The sequence below is a fragment of the Populus alba genome, chromosome 2 (genome assembly GCF_005239225.2).
Source record: "Populus alba chromosome 2, ASM523922v2, whole genome shotgun sequence".
In the NCBI taxonomy this organism is placed as follows: domain Eukaryota; kingdom Viridiplantae; phylum Streptophyta; class Magnoliopsida; order Malpighiales; family Salicaceae; genus Populus; species Populus alba.
In genome coordinates this window covers 5,870,491-5,895,563 of record NC_133285.1, presented here as the reverse complement: position 1 = coordinate 5,895,563, position 25,073 = coordinate 5,870,491, and the positions used below count along the sequence as shown (strand labels likewise).

The window sequence follows — 25,073 nt, the reverse complement described above, 5'->3', positions numbered from 1 at the left end:
ATACTTCTTCCGTAAACGTCGAAATGCTTTGACTCGGTGAGTTTCGCGGCATTCTGAAATCGATGCCCCGGTTGCCGAAATTCAGTTGCCTTTGAATTTGGGTGATCCCTCTTGAGCATGTATGCTTCCGCTACTTGTTCTACATCATACTTCTTCCTCAAACGGAGAAAGGCTTTGACTCGGTGAGTTATTTTCGCGGCTTTCGACTTCGATGCCCGGTTGCCGAAAAGTTCAGTTGCCTTTTCAATTTCCGGTGATCCCTCTTGAGCATGTATGCTTCCGCTACTTGTTATAAATCATACTTCTTCCTCAAACGGAGAAACGCTTTGACTCGGTGAGTTTCGCGGCATTCCGACTTCGATGCCCCGGTTGCCAAAATTCAGTTGCCTTTGAATTTCGGGTGATCCCTCTTGAGCATGTATGCTTCCGCTACTTGTTCTATATCAGGAACTTCTTCCGCAAATGGCGAAACGCTTTGACTCGGAATGAGTTTCGCGGCATTCCGACTTCGAATGCCCGTTGCCGAAATTGAGTTGCATTTGAATTTTAGGGTGATCCCTCTTAGGCATGTATGCTTCCGCTACTTTGTTCTACATCATACTTCTTTCAAACGGAGAAAGGCTTTGACTCGGTGAGTTTCGCGGCATTCCGACTTCGATGCCCCGGTTGCCGAAATTCAGTTTCTTTGAATGATCCCTCTTGATCATGTATGCTTCCTCTACTTGTTCTAAATCATACTTCTTCCTCAAAACGAGAGAAACGCTTTGACTCGGAGAGTTTCGCGGCATTCCGACTTCGATGCCCCGGTTTGCCGAAATTCCAGTTGCCTTTGAATTTGGGTGATTCTCTTAGCATGTATGCTTCCGCTACTTGTTCTACATCAGACTTCTTCGCAAACGGAAAATGCTTTGACTCGGTGAGTTTCGCGGCATTCCGACTTCGATGCCCCGGTTGCCGAAATTCAGTTGCCTTTGAATTTCGGGTGATCCCTCTTGAGCATGTATGCTTCCTCTACTTGTTCTAAATCATACTTCTTCCTCAAACGGAGAAAAAACGCTTTGACTCGGTGAGTTTTGCGGCATTCGACTTCGATGCCCCGGTTGCCGAAATTCAGTTGCCTTTGAATTTCGGGTGATCCCTCTTGAGCATGTATGCTTCCGCTACTTGTTCTACATCAGACTTCTTCCGCAAACGGAAAACGCTTTGACTCGGTGAGTTTCGCGGCATTCCGACTTCGATGCCCCTGTTGCCGAAATTCAGTTGCCTTTGAATTTCGTGATCCCTCTTTGATCATGTATGCTTCCTTACTTGTTCTAAATCATACTTCTTCCTCAAACGGAGAAACGCTTTGACTCGGTGAGTTTCACGGCATTCCGACTTCGATACCCCGGTTGCCGAAATTCAGTTGCCTTTGAATTTCGGGTGATCCCTCTTGAGCATGTATGATTCCGCAACTTGTTCTACATCATACTTCTTCCTCAAACGGCGAAACGCTTTGACTCGGTGAGTTTCGCGGCATTCCGCCTTCGATGGCCCGGTAGCCGAAATTCAATTGCCTTTGAATTTCGGGTGATCCCTCTTGAGCATGTATGCTTCCGCTCCTTGTTCTACATCATACTTCTTCCGTAAACGTCGAAATGCTTTGACTCGGTGAGTTTCGCGGCATTCTGAAATCGATGCCCCGGTTGCCGAAATTCAGTTGCCTTTGAATTTGGGTGATCCCTCTTGAGCATGTATGCTTCCGCTACTTGTTCTACATCATACTTCTTCCTCAAACGGAGAAAGGCTTTGACTCGGTGAGTTTCGCGGCTTTCCGACTTCGATGCCCTGGTTGCCGAAATTCAGTTGCCTTTCAATTTCGGGTGATCCCTCTTGAGCATGTATTCTTCCGCTACTTGTTATAAATCATACTTCTTCCTCAAACGGAGAAACGCTTTGACTCGGTGAGTTTCGCGGCATTCCGACTTCGATGCCCCGGTTGCCAAAATTCAGTTGCCTTTGAATTTCGGGTGATCCCTCTTGAGCATGTATGCTTCCGCTACTTGTTCTATATCAGAATTCTTCCGCAAATGGCGAAACGCTTTGACTCGGTGAGTTTCGCGGCATTCCGAACTTCGATGCCCCTGTTGCCGAAATTGAGTTGCATTTGAATTTTATGGGCTGATCCCTCTTAGGCATGTATGCTTCCGCTACTTGTTCTACATCATACTTCTTCCTCAAACGGAGAAAGGCTTTGACTCGGTGAGTTTCGCGGCATTCCGACTTCGATGCCCCGGTTGCCGAAATTCAGTTTCCTTTGAATTTCGGGTGATCCCTCTTGATCATGTATGCTTCCTCTACTTGTTCTAAAATCATACTTCTTCCTCAAACGGAGAAACGCTTTGACTCGGAGAGTTTCGCGGCATTCCGACTTCGATGCCCCGGTTGCCGAAATTCAGTTGCCTTTGAATTTCGGGTGATCCCTCTTGAGCATGGATGCTTCCGCTACTTGTTCTATATCAGACTTCTTCCGTAAATGGCGAAACGCTTTGACTCGGTGAGTTTCGCGTCATTCCGACTTCGATGCCCCGATTGCCGAAATTGAGTTGCATTTGAATTTCAGGTGATCCCTCTTAAGCATGTATGCTTCCGCTACTTGTGCTACATCATACTTCTTCCTCTAACGGAGAAAGGGTTTGACTCGGTGAGTTTCGCGGCATTCCAACTTCGAAGCCCCGGTTGCCGAAATTCAGTTGCCTTTGAATTTCGGGTGATTTCTCTTGAGCATGTATGCTTCCGCTACTTGTCCTACATCAGACTTCTTCCGCAAACGGCCAAACACTTTGACTCGATGATTTTCGCGGCATTCCGACTTCGATGCCCCGGTTGCCAAAATTCAGTTGCCTTTGAATTTTGGGTGATCTCTCTTGAGCATGTATGCTTCCGCTACTTGTTCTACATCATACTTCTTCCTCAAACGGAGAAATGCTTTGACTCGGTGAGTTTCGCGGCATTCCGACTTCGATGCCCCGGTTGCCGAAATTCAGTTGCCTTTGAATTTCGGGTGATCCTCTTGAGCATGTATGCTTCCTCTACTTGTTCTAAATCATACTTCTTCCTCAAACGGAGAAACGCTTTGACTCGGTGAGTTTTGCGGCATTCCGACTTCGTGCCCCGGTTGCCGAAATTCAGTTGCCTTTGAATTTCGGGCGATCCCTCTTGAGCATGTATGCTTCCGCTACTTGTCCTACATCAGACTTCTTCCGCAAACGGCCAAACGCTTTGACTCGGTGAGTTTCGCGGCATTCCGACTTCGATGCCCCGGTTTCCGAAATTCAGTTGCCTTTGAATTTCGGGTGATCCCTCTTGATCATGTATGCTTCCTCTACTTGTTCTAAATCATACTTCTTCCTCAAACGGAGAAACGCTTTGACTCGGTGAGTTTCACGGCATTCCGACTTCGATACCCCGGTTGCTGAAATTCAGTTGCCTTTGAATTTCGGGTGATCCCTCTTGAGCATGTATGTTTCCGCAACTTGTTCTACATCATACTTCTTCCTCAAACGGCGAAACGCTTTGACTCGGTGAGTTTCCGCATTCGCCTTCGATGGCCCGGTAGCCGAAAATTTCAATTTTGAATTTCGGGTGATCCCTCTTGAGCATGTATGCTTCCGCTACTTGTCCTACATCAGACTTCTTCCGCAAAATGGCGAAACGCTTTGACTCGGTGAGTTTCGCGGCATTCCGACTTCGATGCCCCGGTTGCCGAAATTTTGTTGCCTTTGAATTTCGGGTGATCCCTCTTGAGCATGTATGCTTCCGCTCCTTGTTCTACATCATACTTCTTCCGTAAACGTCGAAATGCTTTGACTCGGTGAGTTTCGCGGCATTCCGAAATCGATGCCCCGGTTGCCGAAATTCAGTTGCCTTTGAATTTGGGTGATCCCTCTTGAGCAATGTAATGCCTTCCGCTACTTGTTCTACATCATACTTCTTCCTCAAACGGAGAAAGGCTTTGACTCGGTGAGTTTCGCGGCTTTCCGACTTCGATGCCCTGGTTGCCGAAATTCAGTTGCCTTTCAATTTCGGGTGATCCCTCTTGAGCATGTATGCTTCCGCTACTTGTTATAAATCATACTTCTTCCTCAAACGGAGAAACGCTTTGACTCGGTGAGTTTCGCGGCATTCCGACTTCGATGCCCCGGTTGCCGAAATTCAGTTGCCTTTGAATTTCGGGTGATCCCTACCCCCTATATTGGTTCTACTTGTTCTATCTACCGAGCAAGCTCCATTCATACCCAATCATCATATCCAAGAGGCAACCTTTGAACCTTTTTTTTTTTTTTGCTTGGTAAAAAAAGATAGATAAAATAACATAATGTAAACAATATTTTAAAAGATAACACAGTTTAGAGAGTCGTATATAACATTTATGACTCATAAATAACAAGTATCATTTGCGACTCACTCAAATTGTAAAATTATTGGACACAAAATTCAATTAGGAGAGATGAGAGAGAGAAATAAAAGGAAAGAAAAGGTTTCTAGAGGCATACTAAAACTCTGATATCTCCAATAATAACATCATTTGTACCATTGAAAAAATTTTGATAAGATAAATTCAACGACACTAAGAAATGTCATCAATGGTGATTGAAGCGGGCTACATAAGTGGCTCGTAGACAAGTGAGCTTCAACATCTTTGAATAGCTCATGTAGTTCACTCCATTTATTGTTAATGATTTTATTTGGTGTGTTGAATTTATCTTGTTAAGATATTTTGGTCTGGATTCTAGATGAACAGGTCATCAAATTGACCCTATAGAACGGTCGTGTTTAATAGCATTGTTTTCATGTTTTTGATCGGCCTTTCTGAACATAGTCCACGCCTTTGCAATTTTTTTTTAAGACAGGGGATCTGCTTGTGTACGTCACTAACCACTTCGATAACCATCCGTAGGATTCCATGATGCATCATGCTCTTATTTGATGTTATGACGTTCATTTTTAGCTGTTTTTCACCCCCTCCAATGAATATATATATATTCATACCCATGGTGCTTTTAGTTAAGAACAAGTTTTGGCATCAAATTACGTATGCTAGTTTGCTGGATTCTTCCCATAATGTAAGTAATCTTGTAAATTTGTACATGTTTCCTTAAAATGCACAAGCAGATTGTGATGGTTCTTAGATTTTCCATTTCAGTTGATCGATCGATTCACTGGACGTTTACCGGGATATATAGGGCGTGGAGATGATAGGCTTTCCTTTTGCCACGTTGATGATGTGGTTGGAGGTCATATTGCAGCCATGGACAAAGGTCGACTGGGTGAAAGATATCTACTCACAGGAGAAAATGCATCGTTCTCACGTGTGCTTGATACAGCCGCTACCATCACTAGAACAGAAAAGCCAAGGTTTAGCATTCCTTTATGGGTAATTGAAGCTTACGGATGGCTGTCGATTCTTCTTTTTCACCTTACAGGAAAGCTTCCACTTTTATGTCCAGCGGTATGCCCCCATCGTGACCACTAATCAGTTCTGATCATATGTTTGACGACTAAAATTGTTAATCAAGAATTCTTCCTTTGATGTCTGAATCCTTTTTAATGTGTTTTACTGGAGCAGAGTGTGCATGTTCTTCGACACCAGTGGGCATATTCTTTCGAGAAAGCCAGAATAGAGCTGGATTACAATCCCCGAAGCTTGAAAGAAGGACTGGATGAGTTGCTACCGTGGTTGAAGAGCTCAGGGGCGATAACATACTGAGTTGGGTTGCGGCGTTAAGCTGTGTGCCTATCTTATTTGTTAGATTACTTGCTGATTAATATCAAATTCCCCGCTTCATTTTTAAATCACTTCTTCCAAGCGTAATTTAAGTTGTGACGATAAATCTACTATCTGTTCAAGAAAGGATCAGTGCATTAGAAATGCAGCTCAATTACAACATCCCCTGACGATTAAATCCAGTTCCAACTAATGTAATTACAGCTTTTATAATTCTACTAGAACAAACATAACCTAAACTTTGAAAACTCGTGTGTTCATTTAGAGATCCTCTGTTTTCAGCTTGGATACGTATTAATCTCTTGTTCCATGTCCTATCCCCCTTGTTTCCTGTGAAGTTAATGGCGAAGCCACATAAGCAGTGGCGATGCTAATTTGTTAAACTTAATAAAATTCATAATACAAATTTTAGGTTATCTATGCTGATCCGTTCCACTAATACATATGTTAGAGTCTCATAATATATATATATATATATATATATATTTCATCTGGAAGATGAATTCGAAGGTGTTTAGGAGTGCTTTTCAAAAGCGTTTCTGAAAAAATTTAATTTTTTTTTGTTCTTTCAATTAATATATTTTTGATATTTTTAAATTATTTTGATGTAGTGATCTCAAAAATAATTTTTTAAAAATAAAAAAATATTATTGACATGTTTTTCTGAATGAAAAACACTTTAAAAAACAATAACAATCACACTCTCAAACACGCGAAACAAATTCAAAAAACTGCTTGGTGTGGTGCTTCTTCATAGTATGAAACAAGGAGAACAATGAATTGGCCATAACTCTGAAACCTGGTCGATGTGGGGCTGGAACATAATTAAATTGATAAAAAATAACCTAATAACCTAGTCAAAAATCTAATCAAAATCTAAAATTTAAATCTTGAACAGACCGGATCTAAAAAGTATAGAATTACCTCAGGCGAAGTTAATGGCCTGTCCCCCTTGTTTCCTGTGAAGTTAATGGCGAAGCCACATAAGCAGTGGTGATGCTAATCTGGCAGGCCCAGTTGGGTGGTATTCATCTGGAGTGAAGATTAGCCATGCATGTGGAAATGGAAGACAGGAAGCCAAGCTGGATACAATACAGGATATAAACGAAACCAAAATGGCTAAAAATGGAATTAGAGAAAACAAGATGCCTGCAAGCACCCCATTTTTTCTTGCGATTACTCGCATAACTTGCAAGAGAGGCTGCATTCAGTCCTTGTTACATTTTCCGTTTTAAATTCGGCAATTGTTCACAAGGTTTACAATGACCTGGCTTAGCCCCTTGGAGGCACTAGTCTAAAACGACCAGGAGACGAACACGCCTAGAAGCTGCAGGTATAGCAAACACGCCATGATCCCCATGTGCTTCAAACTCAGAACTGAGGAAGATTAGTTAGGGCAAATAATTGTTGCAGAGGTTCCCACTCCATGGATAGACGGCACCGCCAATTTCTTGGGGTAGAAAAAGTCTTGCAAAAAACCATAAACCATTACAAATATTATATTAGAGTACGTGTGGTTGATGAGCTGGTGATGGGTAAGAGCTAAGAAGTGTGTAGTTGTTGACAGCAACACTGCTGGCAAGCCGGACCCTTGTCCAGCTTGCATTCTTTGCTGTGCAAAAATAAATGGAAAATGCTTTGAAGCAGCGTGTCAACAGCAAAGAAGAGGGACACAGAAAATAAGCACTGTACACTCTCATTAGTCATTTCTCTCTCTAGAGCTGCTTGGTCAAATTGTATCGTGGGCAGCCACTAAAGCCATCCAGTGAACGCTGCTATAAGTGGTTGGTCGAGCTCTCGAGATATCTTGTTGTTAATCAATCATTGATTTTCTTCTTTCACGCGGATGCACTAAATCAGAGATTAACTGGCGCCGAGAATTCCGGCGTCCTCCAATTGGAGGTCAGAGGATTAGGTTGTAAAGACGCAAAAATAAGGCTCCCCAGCCTTGCAGGTCCAGTGGCCCTGTGTCCATCCAAAGAAGAGAGAGAGAATCTCTCGGGAAAAGTTTGTTTTTGCTGCAAAAATCGTGTTTTCTAAAATTTTGAAATTCTTGTTTTTTTTTAATTATTTTGATATATTAATGTTAAAAATAAATTTTTAAAAAATAAAAAAAATATATATTATTTTTATATATTTATAAACAAAAAAATACTTTAAAAAACAATTGCTGTCATAATATCAAACACTATCTTAAATTATATGACATTCAAAATCCCATTGTCAATGATTTTTTTAAAAAATATATATATAATAAGCACTCATAAAATAATTAATTAATATCCTGCTTAAAAAATCTAGATAATAAGATAACTTTTGGTTATTGTTATACAATAGAAAGGATGTAGACAAAAATATATTTGATTGAAAAAATAAAGATAAAGGCTTAAAAATAAATTTGTATCTAAAATAATTTTGAAATAAATTTTTATATTTTCAAAATAAAAAGCACAAGAAAGATATGTCTTTAGATATAATATATATTTTTTTTTTTTTTTTGTAGATGTACATAAACTTAATTAAAAACTAAAAGAAAGTTCAAAGGGAATTCTCAATGGAACCATCTTACTTATTGGCAAGCTAATTAATAGTAAATATATAAAAACTATGATGTTGAAATTTGTATTGACAATAAAACATCTCCTCATTTTTGCACGTTGCATGTATGTATGGCTTTTGTCCCCCTGATTTTCTTGACTAGTTACATTTTGCGCGTTGCTTCCCTTGACCGGCTGCACCTCCAAATAAAAAAATTATTTATTAACAAACAAATAATAATAATAATAATAATAAAGATAGAAGCTAGGCGTTGATGTGCTTGGCAAGCTAGACCGACCTTTTTCTTTCAATCCCACATCCTGAGTCCTTTTTTCTTTCAATTTCAAGCGGTACTAGGTTTGATAAGTCAAGCTTGACAAACTTAAAGCATGCTATTCATGTCTTTTTCTTTTTTTTTCGGTTTCTCTTCTTTAAATCTTATATTTTTGTAAAATATTAAAATTAATTGGTCTTTAATTAAAACTAAATTATAAAAAAAAGTTAAAACTAAATTAAAAAAATGAAATTTTACGTAACCCATCCATAATAATACATGAAAAAATAAACAATGGATTCTTACACAATGACCCATTTCTTTTGAGTAATACTTGATGCATCAATCCAAGCTACTGTGTCCCCATTCATCTCTCAAGTCGGCTTGATCTTGATTTTTAATAAATAAATTTAATTACTTAACTTCGACATAACGAGTGATCTAGACCCTACCATATGTGTCCCCGAGTGGGCCATCCTACTCAATCAAAGCTAATCAGACGGTCCTGTTAGCGTCCACAAGCGCAAAGTTAGTGTTTCTGACTGACAAGCCGCTCAAAAAACGGCTATCTTTCTTGCGCCGAGCGGAACGAATGGCGATTTTGGACACATCAGCAGAGAAAAACAGCTGCATATGCGCTATGCTATATTCTACATGAAAACAGTCCACCTCTCTTTCTTCTCCCTTTCTTTTCAACAATGGAATTTTTGCAGGTTGCTGGGATCCGCGTATCTCGATCACTGGAACACCAACAACAAAAACAAATGAATTTCTCTCTCTACTCTCAATCTCTTTACAGCTGCTAGCTAGAACTTCTTTTTCTTGTAACTTTTCTCCTCTCCGTCTTTTTCCAATTTGTTATGCAATTTTTCATTATTTTTCATTGTTTTTGGTCAGACATTTCCCACATTGATCTATAGAATTATTATCTCTTTATCCGATGATTAATGATTCAACCGAAGTTTCTTGTACCAGGAAATGAAGAAATAGATTTTCTGGCGTTGGCGGTGTTGTTAAGAGGGAAATTTATCTGTGTAGGGGATTTTTTAAGGAGGAAATATAATAACAATGATGGCTGCTGCGAGGGAACATCATACGGTGCCGCTCTCGGTGCTTCTAAAGCGAGAATTGGCGAATGAGAGGGTAGAGAAGCCGGAGATTTTATACGGACAGGCTTGTCAGAGCAAGAAAGGGGAGGATTTCACCTTGTTAAAAACTGAATGCCAGAGAATCGTGGGTGATGGGATTACTACTTATTCTGTTTTCGGGGTAATTTCTCTTTGACTTAATTTTTTATGCCATTTTAACGGATTCATGATCAGTTGAATTGAAATCAACTAATTCTTTGACATTTGCATGTTTTACTTAATTTCGGTAGGTTTCCTTATTACAACAAACCTTGTTTTTTTTTTTTTTCCAGTTATTTGATGGACATAATGGGTCTGCAGCAGCAATATACACGAAGGAGAATCTACTAAATAACTTCATAGCCGCCATGCCTCCAGATCTTAACAGAGAAGAATGGGTAGCAGCACTTCCAAGAGCTTTAGTTGCAGGGTTCGTCAAAACAGATAAAGATTTTCAACAGAGAGGTACGACATGTTTCTTTTGAAAATCAAACTTCAGTTGAAAACTCGAGGAGTATTTATGTTACATTGGAGTATAAACTCAAAGACCTTTACTCACATCCTTTGATTGGGTTTCTTGAACTGCTCAGCTTCTGCTTTAGCTTTTCCACTATTGTTCTGGAACACGTGTTCAACTCAATTTACACACTTCGGTAAATTGCATCTTTGTTATTATTAATGGAGAGTTCACCTTTCGCTTGTCATGGACACTGATTTCCATTCACTTATATGTTTTATAAGACTCAAAAATAGTGGCATTGTATTTATTGATGGAACATTAATATAAATACTAAGATTTCCACACAATCCATATTCCCGAGAAACGTCTTGATGCCTTCAGGCTTATGCAGACATTTTACTTATTCATCATAACGTTGTGCATCCACTGATGATATAAACATTTATTGATTACTGTAACTAATCATTCATCAATGTATTTCAAGGCACTACTGTTTCTTTACACTGAGGGCATCGTGTGATGTTTGTTTCACACCAAATTAGCAAATGGTTCATTTAACAGGATATTTTACAAGACAACAATTTTTTATATGATTGTTAAGATTTCTGTATAACAGGATATTATTGATTTTGTTTCTCGCTCATTGATTTGCAGGACCTAGGGTGCGTACCTGAATATGATTGATAATCATAATCTTATTCTATCCCTGTAGTTTACTGCATGAATCTATAAATATGAATCTTTTGTCTTGGCCTTATTATTCTACTTTCTTTAGTAGCACTGCTTTTGTTGATTGAGCTGAGTGTTGTGAGCTTTGTATGCGAATGATGTTTCATGTTCAAAAATTTGGTGTTTTTTCCTTTTCAGCTCGAACATCAGGAACAACTGTCACCTTTGCAGTAATTGAAGGATTGGTCATAACTGTGGCATCTGTTGGTGATTCCCGTTGCATTCTTGAATCTGCTGAAGGTGATCTCTATTACTTGTCAGCAGATCATCGGCTTGAATGCAATGAAGAGGAGTAAGTCAGATATACAGTGTCTTGTTATACCATTATCAGATCCTGTTATTACTGAGACATTAAGTTTTAATTTAACAGGAGGGAGCGCATTACTGCAAGTGGGGGTGAGGTGGGACGACTAAATACTGGTGGTGGTGCGGAGGTACCTTTCCTTGTGTAGCTTTTTTGTTCTTTTCAAATCTCAAATTGTGTACGTTTCTTGCACTTTTCTGTTTATGTGAAATGGAATAACTCAATGATATTCTCCTTCAAGTTAATTGGTCAAAGTCAGGACAACTACCAGAACATAAAAATAAGGCATTATTTAGCTTATGAATCTTTGAAGTCTTTAGAAATAGAACTGGAACACTTTTATGGAATAAATGGCCTGTATGATATTTTGAATGGAATTCTTCCTGTGCTCATATTTAATTGAACTTCTATCAAAATTTGTTTCATGTATTGAAGTAGATTGTCTAACTTGGGTGGTAGTTCTGTTTCAGATTGGCCCTTTGAGATGTTGGCCTGGTGGCTTATGTCTTTCACGATCTATCGGGGATGTGGATGTTGGCGAGTACATTGTTCCTGTTCCTTATGTGAAGCAAATTAAGGTTTGTTCTTAAGATTTTGTCATGTGTAAATTATGCTTGATTTTTTATTGGTAGTTTTAATTCTATTGCTCGTATGCCACTGTGGGCTTTAAGTACTGTTGGCAAACTCCATGCTTGTCCTCTACATTACCTTTACACCATGCTTGTCCTATAAATTACCTTTCTCTTTCTCATCATTTTTAACAATCTGTTTATCCATTAATTTGATGATTATTTTCCTGAAATAAGTAACGGCACTTACAAAATTGATTTGTTTGATAATTTGCTGTGAAATCGAGATTGATTATAATATCAATGTTCGTCACCCCAGAGAACAAAGGTCACATGGACTGAGGTTGTTTTGGCAGCATCTTAAAAAATTATTTATGGTCTGCTTGTAGCTTCTCTTGGCATGGTTTGTTTTTTTTGAAGTAACATCATCTCATTGTGCATTCTTTGCACATAGCTTGATTCATACTGAAGCACAGTGTGCTGTTATTTTCTTTTTTTCATCCTTGAAAGCTTCAAATCTTTGTGATTTTCAGTTGTCTACTGGGGGTGGTAGGCTTATTATCTCTAGTGATGGTGTTTGGGATGCTTTATCTGATGAAGTGGCTCTTGATTGTTGCCGTGGGATGCCAGTGGAAGCTGCAGCTGCACAAATTGTTAAGGTGGAGTGTTATTTTTTTTCATGAAAACTCCAACTGAAATTGCTTCTGGTTTAAGATGCCATGGCTTCCCTACTATGGCACATTATGTGATACCATAACCTGTAGTCTGTCTTACTCTCTGCATTCCATTTGCAGGAAGCAGTGCAGGTGAAAGGACTTCGAGATGATACAACCTGCATTGTGATTGATATAGTACCACCAGAGAAACCAGCTGCCCCTTTGCCACAACCAAAAAAGCTTGGAAGAGGAGTATTCAAGTCCATGTTTCGCAAAAGGTCCCCTGAATCTTCTTCTCAAATTGATAAGGAATATCTGGAACCAGATGTGGTTGAGGAACTATTTGAGGAAGGATCTGCCATGCTTTCAGAAAGGTTTGTGCTGTGAAGATCATCATTGTTGACTAAAATTGATGGTTTGATCTCTATGTTAGGCATTGGTGACAGATTCGTATGCTGTGTGCTCCTTTCTGGTTGCTTTTTGGCTCCCTATGTGGTTGTGTTTGACACCATTCATTATGGGTGGTTTGGCTGCCTGTCTTTTGACAAACAGTTATTCTGGTTTTTAGAGTTTTGACGCTATGCATTTTTGTGTGAAATGCAGGTTAGATACGAAATACCCGCTTTGCAAAATGTTTAAGCTGTTTATATGTGCAGTCTGTCAAGTAGAGATAAAACCTGACGAGGGTATTTCAATACATGTTGGTTCATCTGATTTTGGAAAATTACGTCCCTGGGATGGTCCTTTCCTTTGCTCAAGTTGCCAAGAGAAAAAAGAAGCAATGGAAGGGAAAAGACCACCAGGAGGTACAAACAGCAGTTCTCTATGGGTTTTTTTTTCTTTTTGTTCACTCAAGTGTCGCTCAACTTTCATGCTGACTGATTTTCCATTTCATTTGGTTTCAATTTTACAGATAGGCATAGCAGTGATAGTGATTAGCCAGCCGTCCTTGATTTTATTTGCTTTTGGCAAGCACTGACAATTGTTTCAGAGTTCAAGACAAATGGAAAGAACTTTCTCACAATATTTAGCTCCCCCAATTTCTCATGGGTGTCTGCATTTTGACCTGTTTGTGGTGAACTTGAAGGATTCACTTGGCTCGCTCTCAGTTGCTTCTGAGCTCGAAGTTGGAAGATCAAAAGTAGAGCTGTTTGCTTTTTACAAATCTGTTTCTGGCTTCAAAATAACAGTTGTGCTCGTGGTACCCTAAAGATCCATTGAAGGCTTTGATAAACTTATGTTTTTCTATCTGAATCTGTTCCTGTGCGGTTCATAGAGCTAACACCAAATGACAGTGGCCTTCTGATGTAATTTTGTTGTTATATAGAGAATTTGACTGAGTGCTGAATACAGATCCATCACAAGTCAGGTACAAGCTTGTGTGATTGGCCTGCTGGATGAATTTGTTCATGTAACATCAAGGTGAACCTTCCTTGGTGAAGTAGGAAGGTGAACTTCAGAGATCGGAAAACTTGGCTATCAATTTTATTTTTTTTTAACAATTGTCTCTATAATGTCAATCAGAATCCACTTCTTGTTGCTGTATACGAGCATGGAGACCATATAATTTTATTTGTTCGGGTTCGCAACCTGATCCTCCTTGATGAAGGCACTCGAATAGTTGAATGTGTCAAACGAATCATGTACTATTAGCAAGCTTCCTCGAACTCTTGTTGTGTGCTATCCCTGTTCTAAAATTTTGTTTTGGTTTGATGGTGGTGCTCTACGATGTCGCTGTGGTGTTCGGGGACCAGCTTCAGCAGGACAAAATGTGGACATTTTCTTGGCTGGAGGTTTCCGAGGTGAGTCAAATAACATGTGAACTCTGTTTTACTAATGGGGACATCTCTGTATGCTTCTCTTTGTTTCATCTGCTGATGCTTCCTTTGAGACTTTTCAAGCTGGAAGCATATCCTGGTATATAGTTGTCATGATCCGTGAAATGTACTGATCTTCCTGAGTGAAGAATCCAAGTCTGCTTAGAGATGATTCTCAGTGGCTTAAGAGGCAAGAATTTTGAGGCTTGGTGGTGGTGAGGTATTCATTTTTTATAAGGCAACAAGCGTGTTTTTTTATTTTTCAATCGACATCTCATATTTGTTTTGCACTTCTGGTTTGTGGGACCATAATGTTAAAAGGCAGTGGTTTGCGTACTTCATCATGCACGAAAATAAAACTTATCACCATGACTTTCATAAACAAATAAAAAGCAGATAAATAAATATCCCAAGGTCCAATTCTTTTTGTTGATTAAGGCATTGCTTGGTTATTATCTTATGGTTTGTCTCTCTTTTATACGTAAGTTTTAGCTAATTTGTCAACCCTCGAAAAAGGAGGGACGAAGATGGAGACTAAACAACGTAGATTTTTTTTTTTTTTTCCATAAATGTTCCTTTGAGCATTTTATAATTTCCTTTTTTTTTTTTTACTAATTTTCTCTCTCACGCACATTTTAATTCTTAGAAAATTAGTTAACAAAAGAGTGATTTTATTAAAAAGTATAAAGAGTTTCTTATATATATAACCAATTGAGTGAGTATTGATCATTTTGGAAGAAAATGAATATCATTATTAAAAATTTAATACAATAATTAAAAAAAATATAATATAGAAAAATGAAAATTAATCATGTTCTTAAATTAATTGGATTTAATGATGAAGAGGTGAGGATCGAGTGAGAGCAAAAAAATATGTATTTGTGATGAAATTATTATCTTGCATTTTCAACTATGCTAGATTTTAATTTTGTGTTGGTGCAAATATTTGATTTGATAATTAATTAATTGAATTATTTATTTATTATTAAATATATTTGGAGAAATTATTTAATGGTTAAGTAAACTATAATCTAATTATATTATCCTCTTAGCAATGAATTATCTTCTTCTTTTTTTTATAAGAATTGCAATATTTTATTAACATGATTTTGATTAGTGGAGAAATTACTACTCTAAGTTAGATATATTTTATAATAATGATCTCTATTGCTGCAAATATTGCTAGTTTAATGGTAATATATTTTGTGTGGATGAGTGATTGAAAGAGGATTTTTTGTCTGGTACCATGATTTGGCTAATGCTGCCTTTTCTTCTTTTCCATGACTTGCTAGCTCTCCACTGAAAGAAAGAATAAGATATTGGGTAGCCGAAGGCAAAGCAAGAAGAAAGAAAAAGTTTTTCTGCACCTAAGGATCTTATGGAGTTTTGAGTGTGAAATCTTTGTTTTATGCTTTGTCATGTTTTCTTTTTTTTCTTACTCTCATTCCTCTTTTGACTTTAGTGAAAAAAAAATAAAAGTATGTACCATTGGACAGTATTTTAAAAAAAAATTTAAAAATAAAAAATATTATTTTATATATTTTTAAATAAAAAAATATATTTTAAAAACTAATCCCAATGCATACCATCCCATGTAAGACTATGATATCGAGAGGGTTATCGGGAAGTGTTGAAAATTAGCCAGTCCAACAAAATAATGCCTCCATGATTGAGATGTTGACCTCAAATAAACGAACAAAATTCTCCTCCTGGATTTGGACCGCTTTGTACACGTGTGTGTGCTGTCTATCATATTTACCTCACTGTGAGACTTTGATTTTTGTCTTTGAAATGCATACATTTTATCACCGTCCGATCTAAAACAGATGAGTTAATCTATAAAATATTTCCTGTAATCTTTTTGTTATTCGCCCCATGAATATTAGTTAAAATTCTTTTTTTTATTTGAAGTTATTTTTTTAAATTATTAGAAAAAAAATTTTTTTTAAAAATAAATAAAATATTATTTTAACATATTTTTAAATAATTTTTTTTATATAAAAAAAATCCGGTCAAAGACCATCAAACTTACGCGCTTTCTCTGTGAATAAATTTGATTGGTGATGAGTAAAGTATAAATAAGTCCGTTTGCATGAACTGATACGGTAGAAAGTCGCGAATGTGGAGCCCGCATCGATCCCACAGTAATTAATACCTTCTTGTCATTTCTTAATTTTCAACTTTTCTTTTCCATAACCGGTAAGACAGTCAATATTAATAATTCATCAAGATCTTCTCCCATGGAAATAGAAATGGAGATATTGCACATTATTGACGTGTAACCCTTCTCTCTCTCTCTCTAGATTTCTCGTTATCTCGTCCTAGGTTTTTTTTGTGCTGTGACTAAATCTCTCCCCCCCCCCCTTTATTATCTACGTTTCAAATACACAATATTAATGCCTTTGTTAAAACATTTATTTCCCATAATATTTTATAAATTTGAACTCAAAATTCCATACCCTTTAACTATCCATGTACTGCACTGCTTTAATAGTTACTACTTTGAGAAATGTAGAGATATAGGCTGTCCTAATCATCAACTCAAGTGAGAGAAAGAAGTCAGGGTTGGTTTTAGACATCAATATTCAAAGATTGGCCCGAGTTGAATATAAACAGACAATATTAGAGCAAGAAATGTTACAGGTTAGGGCCAATTAAGCATAAAAGCTAGAGTAGAAATTTTGACTTGTTTATGTTTTCACTAAGTGGGTCATGATTTTCACCAAACTAGCAGGGTAAGAAGAAAACAGAGGAAAATCCACACAGATTATATAACGAAATATGTTATTGATTTCTCATGACAACTAAAGAAACAAAGGTTCGGTGACTTCATGAAATTTGAAAACAAACAACTTTGACTGAAATCCCAATTAGAGACAGCGTGAATAATTAATTGATATTGTGGTTCTGAGATGTGATATATAATTAATATAATGTTTTAGAATCATAATAAATAGAAGTTGTGACTGAGAAACACGATATTTATTAAATATTATATTTTATAATTACAACATAAAATTCTAACATTCATTCTCAGTTCTTTCATGAAAATCCAACAACAAAATTTTTCTATATCTAAATCTAACTTAAATTACTATAAATCCATTTGTTATTGTCATATATAGGAGATGTATTTTTAAAATGTTTTTTAATTGTATTTGTATTGAAATAATATATTTTTTTATTTTTAATTTATTTTTGATATATTACATCAAAATAATTTAAAATAAAAAATAATTAATTTAAATTAACAAAATAAAAAAATTTTAATTTTTTTTAAAACGTTATTGAAGATTTATTTTGCCCTTGCACTGCCTCGCCACACCAATATTCCAAGAAAGGTTTTGTGGGCAATTTTGTATTTTGCATCATAGTGATTCCCAATTCCAAAATCAGCTATGGCAATAGCTGTTTGATTTTGACAAGGACCCACCACCCTTCACCACATAATGCTAAACGTTAGCTTACAGTTCCATGGCAACCACAGCTTCTCCATACGAAGAATGATGTAAAAAGAGAAAAGGCTAGTTATGGGTTGTAAACTCTGCACTAAAGACATTTTAAGCCCAGCTACAGATTGACAACAATCCCCCGCCCTCTCTCCACCGCTTTCTGGTGCCCTTATCCTCCATCCATCCTCCAAGGTTTGACAATATTCCTACGTTATTGGCCCAAAAATAAGAAAGTGTTAGCGCTCCACATACTGAATCCGATCTTATTGGTCTTTCTGTATGATTCTGTGAATTATGGACACCCAAACGCAAACGAAATCCAGAGAAAAAGATGCGGACAAGCCTCAAGAAGGAAATTTAAAACAAGACGGAAAAGAGGGCACAGAAGCAAAGCAACAGGCGGCGCTGCCAACATCCCCTGCCTCCCCATCTTCAGCATCCTCCTCTCCTTCTCATGAATTCTCCTTCACAATCTCTCTCCACTCTGCCTCAGCACCAGTCCCTGATAAGGCCAAAAACCCTCCTAATTCATTTGCTATTGATTTGTCTCCAGCAGATGACATTTTCTTCCATGGGCACTTGCTTCCTCTCCATCTCCTCTCACACCTTCCTGTGTCTCCTCGCTCGTCCACAAATTCCTTTGACAGCTTTACCCCTCCTATCAAGGAATTATTAGATGATCAAAGACCCAACAAAAGTAGCAATAGCTGCGGCACCAGCAATGGAAATAGCATTAGCAGTAGCAACAACAGCAATAACTGCAGTCGCCATCGAAGCAAAAACTATAGTGAGGCAAGGGGGAGAAGCAAGCCCAAGTCTTTCTCTTTATTCGGTTGGCGAAAAGGGTGTGAAGTTAAAGAAAAGGAGGAGGACAAGGGTGAGCACAAGAAAAAGCTGAGGTTCGACGCAAGTCAGGTTCTGAAGAGGTACGCCAGAATGGTTAGGCCATTAATGTTCTTCAAAGGAAGGAGAGAAAATCTCCAATCCCACAGGCAACCTTATTCATTTTCAGGTAATTTAAGTTTGGGAAATAAACAGGAGTTGCGAGGGAGGGGAGGAGAATGCTCAGCACCGGCATCGATGAGGACATCTCCAACAAATAGTGGCCTTCTTCTTGCAACTGCATCTCTTCCTTCTTCTACTAGTAATAGTACAATGGAAGAGTTTCATGCTGCTATTCAAGCAGCAATTGCTCATTGCAAGAACTCCATTGCTGCAGAAGAAAAGATGAAATGCTAAATGTTAGACTGGACTTCCGATTTTCTCCTGTTGAATTTCTGTTTCTTATACCTGTGCATAAATTAAAGTACTATATATATATATATATATATATAGAGAGAGAGAGAGAGAGAGAGAGAGTTATGAAATGAGCTTGACAATCTCAAGATGGTATCAAAAGATTACAGCATTTAAGAATAAAGTTTCGTGCTTTCTTGTCTTTCAGCTAGCTATTAAGTATTGCCATTAATTGTTTGATGAGGTCCTCAAATTTCCAACAACAAGAACTGAACTTTTTCATTATGCATGCTCCTGCTTTAAAAGATATTCATAATCATGCTATCTATTGGTTTCCTTTTCACATTATTATTTTTTATGTGCCCATCATATCATTTCATTACCGACTAATTCATCATATAGGTTTGAAATTCAGCCCCAACTTAAGAGGATATTCTGAGATCTGACTTATCTGAAATTAGAATTGAACTGAATTTATAAAAAAATAAAGATAATTAAAAACTCAGTTAACCTGGTTGACCGATAAGACATGGTTAAAAATTCAGTTATAACCTACTAACTATTTTTTTTTTTTTTTTACTAAAACGATATCATTTTAATTTATAAAAAAAATTAGGATTAGATCCGGGTGAAATCCATGACCCAAGCTTGGACTGGGCTTAAAAACACTGATGTATTGTATTCTAACTTGTTTTATAATTAGTATGATGTCCATGGCTTGCATCATTAATCAATCCACATAGTAATATTAATCCTCCGAACATAACTTAATGCAACTCAACTAAGTTTTTATTTCAAATATTTGGTGTAGGCTATGTAGCAATTTATGTACGTAGACTACACCCTCCACTAGGCTGTGTATATCACATTCAGGTTTAATGTCTCATTACAGTGTCCAATCCATGGATCAGTTGGTAGATATCAAGCTTTAAAAGCGTATGACTTTACTAAATTCCTTTTAAATTATGTTATTCTGAGAAAAAAAATTAATTTACTTTGCTAATTTAAAAAAAAAATCCAAAAATTTGTCATAATTCAGGGAGGTGTTGTTACACGAGACGGTGTCAGGAGGTCAGATGCTGAGGCTGAGTCCACAGCTTCATAATTCATGAAAATGCATGTATCAAGTACAACAATCGATACCTTAACGATAACGTGGAAGGTACTTTTGGCCAAGATTGACATGTCAAATAGGAGTCCAATTTAGACACCACAAACTATGACGTTGATGATACGTGGCAATGATGTATGCAGTTAAAAGAGTTGTTGACTTTAAAAAAAAAAAAATTATGGGTAGCTTACACACCTTAATTAATTCCTTGGAATTCACTATATAAATTTATAATAATTTTAAAATTTGTGATATTTAAATTGTGATTTTTAAATAACAAATTAAATCTGATCAGTTAAATTATATTCTCTTAAAGTTATATGTATTGTGTTTTTTTTTTATTATTATTAACATGGATATTCAAACCAGTTTGTATATATTTTAATTAATTTCATGGATTTTAAAATTAACAACCATATAAATCTTCAAATAAAAATCCAATTTAGACACCATAAAATATGACATTGATGATACGTGGCAATGATGTATCCAGTTAAAAGAGTTGTTGACTTTAAAAAAAAAAATTATGGGTTACTTCCTTAATTAATTCCTTGGAATTCGCTATATAAATTTATAATGATTTTAAATTTTTTTGATATTTAACGGTAATTATTTAGTAGTAAATCTAGAATCTGATCAGTTAAATTATATTTTTTTAAAAATTATGTGTATTGTATTTTTATTATTATTATTAACATGGATATTCGAGCCAGCTTGTATGCATCTTGATTAATTTCATGGACCTTAAAATTAACAATCATATAAACTTTCAATAATCCTAAAATTAATAAAATTCAAACTTATTATTTTTAAAAAACAAATCTAAAACTTAATCTATTAAATTACACTCCTCGTAATTATATTTACCGTGTTTTTTTTTTATTTACGTGGGTGTCCGGGCAAGCTTGCGCGCACCACGACTAATCCCACAGCTCACTGAACATCCTGCAAATCCAGTGAGCATGTAAGGCACCACAGGTGTGACAGACGTGCACGGTAAGGTTTGAACCCAGGATGCAGAGGAAAGGAACAAGTTCCTTCAATTACTGGGTCAAGACTCAAATGCATATACCGTGTTTTTACTGGATGCATTCATAAATTTAAATAGTGAAAGACGAAGCCATAGATCAAGACCATAAAAATTTGAGCACCACATATTTTTTTTTTTTACCCCACCATGGAAATCCCACGAAAAGGGCAATGACTGCTGGGCTCAAGGAGAAAGCTAATGAGCAACGAAGGTAGCCACATGATTGATTTGACTCGAAAGTGTTACAGCTTGCAATAGAAGATCAGCTCTTACCTTAAAATACAAGTCCAGAAAAAGAAGAGATAGCAATGAGCACCGTATCACAGACGCCTTCAGAAGTCCGTATCACAGACGCCTTCAGAAGTCTCCAGATTAAAAAATCTCTCTTAAGATTTTCAAATCGAAAACTTAACCTTGTATAAAGTATAACTGGTCTTTGTAAGTTTCTTTCATGAAAAGTTGTATAACAAAAAAAAATATTTTTCAATAAAATAAAATTTAGTTCAGTTTTTAAGAAAATATTTTTTTTTTAGAAATTATAAATTTTTAAAAATATCATGTTATTTATTGATTATATCAAATTTTGATCCTCAAACTTTTGATTGCTATATATTTTGTTTTCAAATTTTTTTTTTCAATTTTATTCTCATTCAAGTTTTTAACTTGTAAAATTTGTTCTTTTATTTTAATAAACTTAAAAAAAAATATTAATAATTTATTTTCCAGTTTATTTTTCATGAAATAACCAAACACTAGAAAGTGTTTTTTGACTTATTTTTCATGATATTGCCAAACATAAAAAAATAATTCACTTTTCAGAAATTTATTTTCTAAAAATCATTTTTAAAAAAAAAAAAAATTCCAACAAACAAATATTACTTTAAAATTCAAAGCCATCCACATTCCTACAACTTGGTTTTTTATGGTTAATTATTGCTTTTTTTCCCACTTTATTTACTATCAATTTCTTTTTTAACATTACTGTTGAATTAATCCGGCTTACATATTGAATCAAATTAAGTCAATAATCCATATTTCAGATCTTTCTTACTTCTTTAAAATCACTAGAATAGCCTGAACATTCCCTTTTATATTAGTAGAAAAAATAACTAGGCTTGCAGTGTAATATGAATTATCTATCTAGTAAAAAAAAAGTCGTGAGGCATTTTAATTGTGCACTTTGTAGTATGTATTGTCTAAAAAATCATAGTGAATTGAAACATTGAAATTTTTTTTCTCAATAGCCCCAATTAATAACTAAAATGAAATTTTTTTTTGAATTGAAAGATAAATAACCAAATTGAAGAAAAAAAAAAGGAGGGGGGAATAGGTGACAACTTTGAATTTTATATAAAAAATTCATTTTAGTCCTCTTTCCTGCATCAATTCTTGGGCTTGCAAGAATGAAGTAGTAATAACTAATAAGTCCTCGAATCAGGAAATGAGCTAAAGGAAAGATTTTTATAACCGGAAGTCTCTTTCATGAGCTCAGCTTTAGTGCCACATTCAGGCTCAAAGCGGGTATGAACTCATACTAGTTAGCGTGGATTGGGTCCTCTTAGCTTCGGCCAGTAAATAAAAGAGCTGGGAGTTCGCAAACAGTCATACCAGAGTCAGCCGGAAAACAAACATAGAAGGATGTGCCCCGGCGGGACGAAGGCAAGGAGAGAGCCCGGTGCATCGAAAGCAGGAATACAGTCATCTCAGTTAGTATGGATAGAGTTGAAGCATATTTTCCTATGTATCTTGATAATAGCGGGGAAGCAATTGCTTCTCATATATATAGATAGAAGGTGTTAGATTGAATGAAATATTGTGTCATAAAATTCTACTTAAAAATAAAGCTGTTTTTAAAACCTAGAGAGATGTTTCTGTTAAATAAAAAAAATTTAATTTTAAATAAAATGAATGTTGAAATTAATTGAAAAAATCGTGTATATAAAAGGATAATTCTAACAAGGTTTTTAATATTCAGAACAATTCTTACCTTTTCAAAGTGTTAACTAAAAAAAAAAAATGGATCTCACTTTTAATTAGAACTGATCAAATGTGTCCATTAATAACTTAAACTTAGAACTACTTTCTTTCGCCCCCCCCCCCCTCCCCCCATGATAATACACAATTAGCAATTTGTGGGGGTGGTTAATTTTATTGTTTTTTATTTTAACAATATGAAAACATTGATAAATACAAGGATGGAAAACACATCGATAGAGCTATTACATTGGAGTCTCAATGAGTCAATATAAACCCAATACAAGGACTCTTGAATTAAATATGTAAACCACACTACAATGGAGAGAAGATAAAAATGCAATAGTGTGGATCGGAATCCACCAATAACAAAGGATGGGCCGGAGGATCTCAAATTGAACAGAGAACTGACGACGCAGGCCATAATCGTTCCACTCTAAGATCCAAAATAGTTGTGGAACGTGTAAAAGTGGCTTGAATACCAAAGCAAAATGAATCAAAACTGCAACACTGTTCGCAACCTGGTGGCTGTATGTGGCGGAGCACATCTTAACCAAAGCTAAGGTTTAAAAATCTTGACAAAAATATATGAGAGGAAGATTCTTCCATTTACAAAAGACAGAAGTCTCACTTCGAAAAGGATGAAATTGTTCACTAAGAATATATCTAAAGAAAAGATAGACAAAATTAAAATAAATGAGCCAGAAAGACAGAGTGAGGGCTTGCTGCTGGCTGTAGTTATAGAGACCTAGCCAGCGGCAGCCAGCATGCGATTTAGTAATTCAGAAGAGGAGAACGGATGCAAGAGAGGATAGTTAATCCGATCACAGCCTGTGTGATTCTTTCTAGGATAATTTCGTGAGAAAAAAAAAAAAAAAAAGCTTCAGAGTTCGAAATAGCCGTCACTAATCAACACCAAGCATGTCTTGGACTTGAAGTATTCGGTAGAGCGCACTATATATATCACTTTTTTTGAAAACAGATTATCGTAAAAAATGCTTCGATGCTCCTCCCATGATTTAGGGCGATGATACGATCTTGCTTCGATATGCTGCATCCAATATTCTCCTTAATCTGAAGCAATATATAGCATTGATAAAGAAAGCTTACATATGTATATTATCAGAATTTTCTTCTTGATTATTATTACATACCAGTCAGGCACAATGACACAGAGGGACAACATATGGGGAGGCCTATGAAATCATGTTATATGATTATATAATTATGATACCCAAGTGCTTTTGAGCAAAAGCAGCCAGCATATCGATTTCACTGTCATCAATAACACCGTTGCCATTGGCGTCTGCTGCCTTTACCCCCCTCTTTCCCTTCCAACCTGCAAACCATCCTCCATTACCTCGGACGGCGTCAGCGAGTTCATCCTTGCTTATCTTGCCATCTTTATCAGCATCAAGTGTTTTGACCCAAATCCTGAACTGCGCCATGGTCATTTCACGTTTGCCATCGACATGAATACCACCACGACTCTTGATTGCTATTCCAATTGCCATTTTAGAGATAATGACAACTGATGTATAAGTAGTGTGCTTATCTTTTAGAGATCACAAACGTTTGTTGCATACAGGTCTATGAAGGCTTCCCATTTTTATAGTACCTGATCTCCCTCCCTCCGCACTTTTTTTTTTTGGCGCATATATATATATATATATATATATATGTGTGTGTGTGTGTGTGTGTTATATCAAAAAAATCAATTTAATCTAAAAGCTTAAATTTCCATGTGAATTTTAAAATATAATTTATATTAATATTTTTAATGCATCTCTCAAATAAAAACTTTTTAGGCTTGAAACTTGCACAGATTCATATTACCCTGTGCTTAAATTTTTATTAAATAATTAAATAAAAATAATGAAATTCAAATTTGTAATCGCTTAATTATCAAGATTTTGATACTATATTAAAAAATTAATTTATATTAAAAGTTTAAACTCTTAAGTTTTTTAAATATATGTTAAGATATAATTTATATTATTTTTTAAATAGTTTAATTATGCTTTTTTAC

The 25,073-nt window shown here is 36.2% G+C and overlaps 2 protein-coding genes, 1 long non-coding RNA gene and 1 other non-coding gene across 6 annotated transcripts in view; 3 read left to right on the top strand and 1 right to left on the bottom strand.

Annotated features, from left to right (window-relative positions):
* LOC118062619 (uncharacterized) overlaps nucleotides 1-24,651 on the bottom strand; it is a 74,418-nt gene extending 49,767 nt beyond the window's left edge. Inside the window, exons 1-2 of the long non-coding RNA XR_012169087.1 lie at nucleotides 24,199-24,651; nucleotides 23,793-24,118 (exon numbers count right to left, since the gene is read on the bottom strand). This is a non-coding gene — a long non-coding RNA (uncharacterized lncRNA). The remainder of the gene's footprint in view (nucleotides 1-23,792; nucleotides 24,119-24,198) is intronic.
* Nucleotides 4,255-6,082, top strand: LOC118062625 (uncharacterized). The gene is made up of 3 exons (XR_012169086.1): nucleotides 4,255-5,105; nucleotides 5,186-5,491; nucleotides 5,609-6,082. It is a non-coding gene; the product is annotated as an uncharacterized protein (transcript).
* Nucleotides 9,219-13,921, top strand: LOC118062616 (probable protein phosphatase 2C 12). Of its 3 annotated transcripts, none has more exons than XM_035076449.2 (10): nucleotides 9,219-9,403; nucleotides 9,618-9,848; nucleotides 10,000-10,171; nucleotides 11,034-11,187; nucleotides 11,266-11,329; nucleotides 11,670-11,777; nucleotides 12,302-12,427; nucleotides 12,563-12,798; nucleotides 13,028-13,230; nucleotides 13,338-13,921. In XM_035076449.2, the coding sequence occupies exons 2-10, from the start codon at nucleotides 9,648-9,650 to the stop codon at nucleotides 13,361-13,363; spliced, it is 1,290 nt and encodes a 429-aa protein (XP_034932340.1). In that variant the 5' UTR covers nucleotides 9,219-9,403; nucleotides 9,618-9,647; the 3' UTR covers nucleotides 13,364-13,921. The 3 variants fall into 3 exon arrangements, with proteins under 3 accessions (XP_034932340.1, XP_034932338.1, XP_034932339.1); XM_035076447.2 differs by having other exon boundaries at nucleotides 9,220-9,403; nucleotides 9,555-9,848; XM_035076448.2 differs by having other exon boundaries at nucleotides 9,220-9,403; nucleotides 9,542-9,848.
* Nucleotides 17,671-19,136, top strand: LOC118062617 (BRI1 kinase inhibitor 1). Its single transcript, XM_035076450.2, has one exon. The coding sequence runs from the start codon at nucleotides 17,988-17,990 to the stop codon at nucleotides 18,930-18,932; it is 945 nt and encodes a 314-aa protein (XP_034932341.1). The 5' UTR covers nucleotides 17,671-17,987; the 3' UTR covers nucleotides 18,933-19,136.
* Nucleotides 24,652-25,073: the final 422 nt, after the last annotated feature.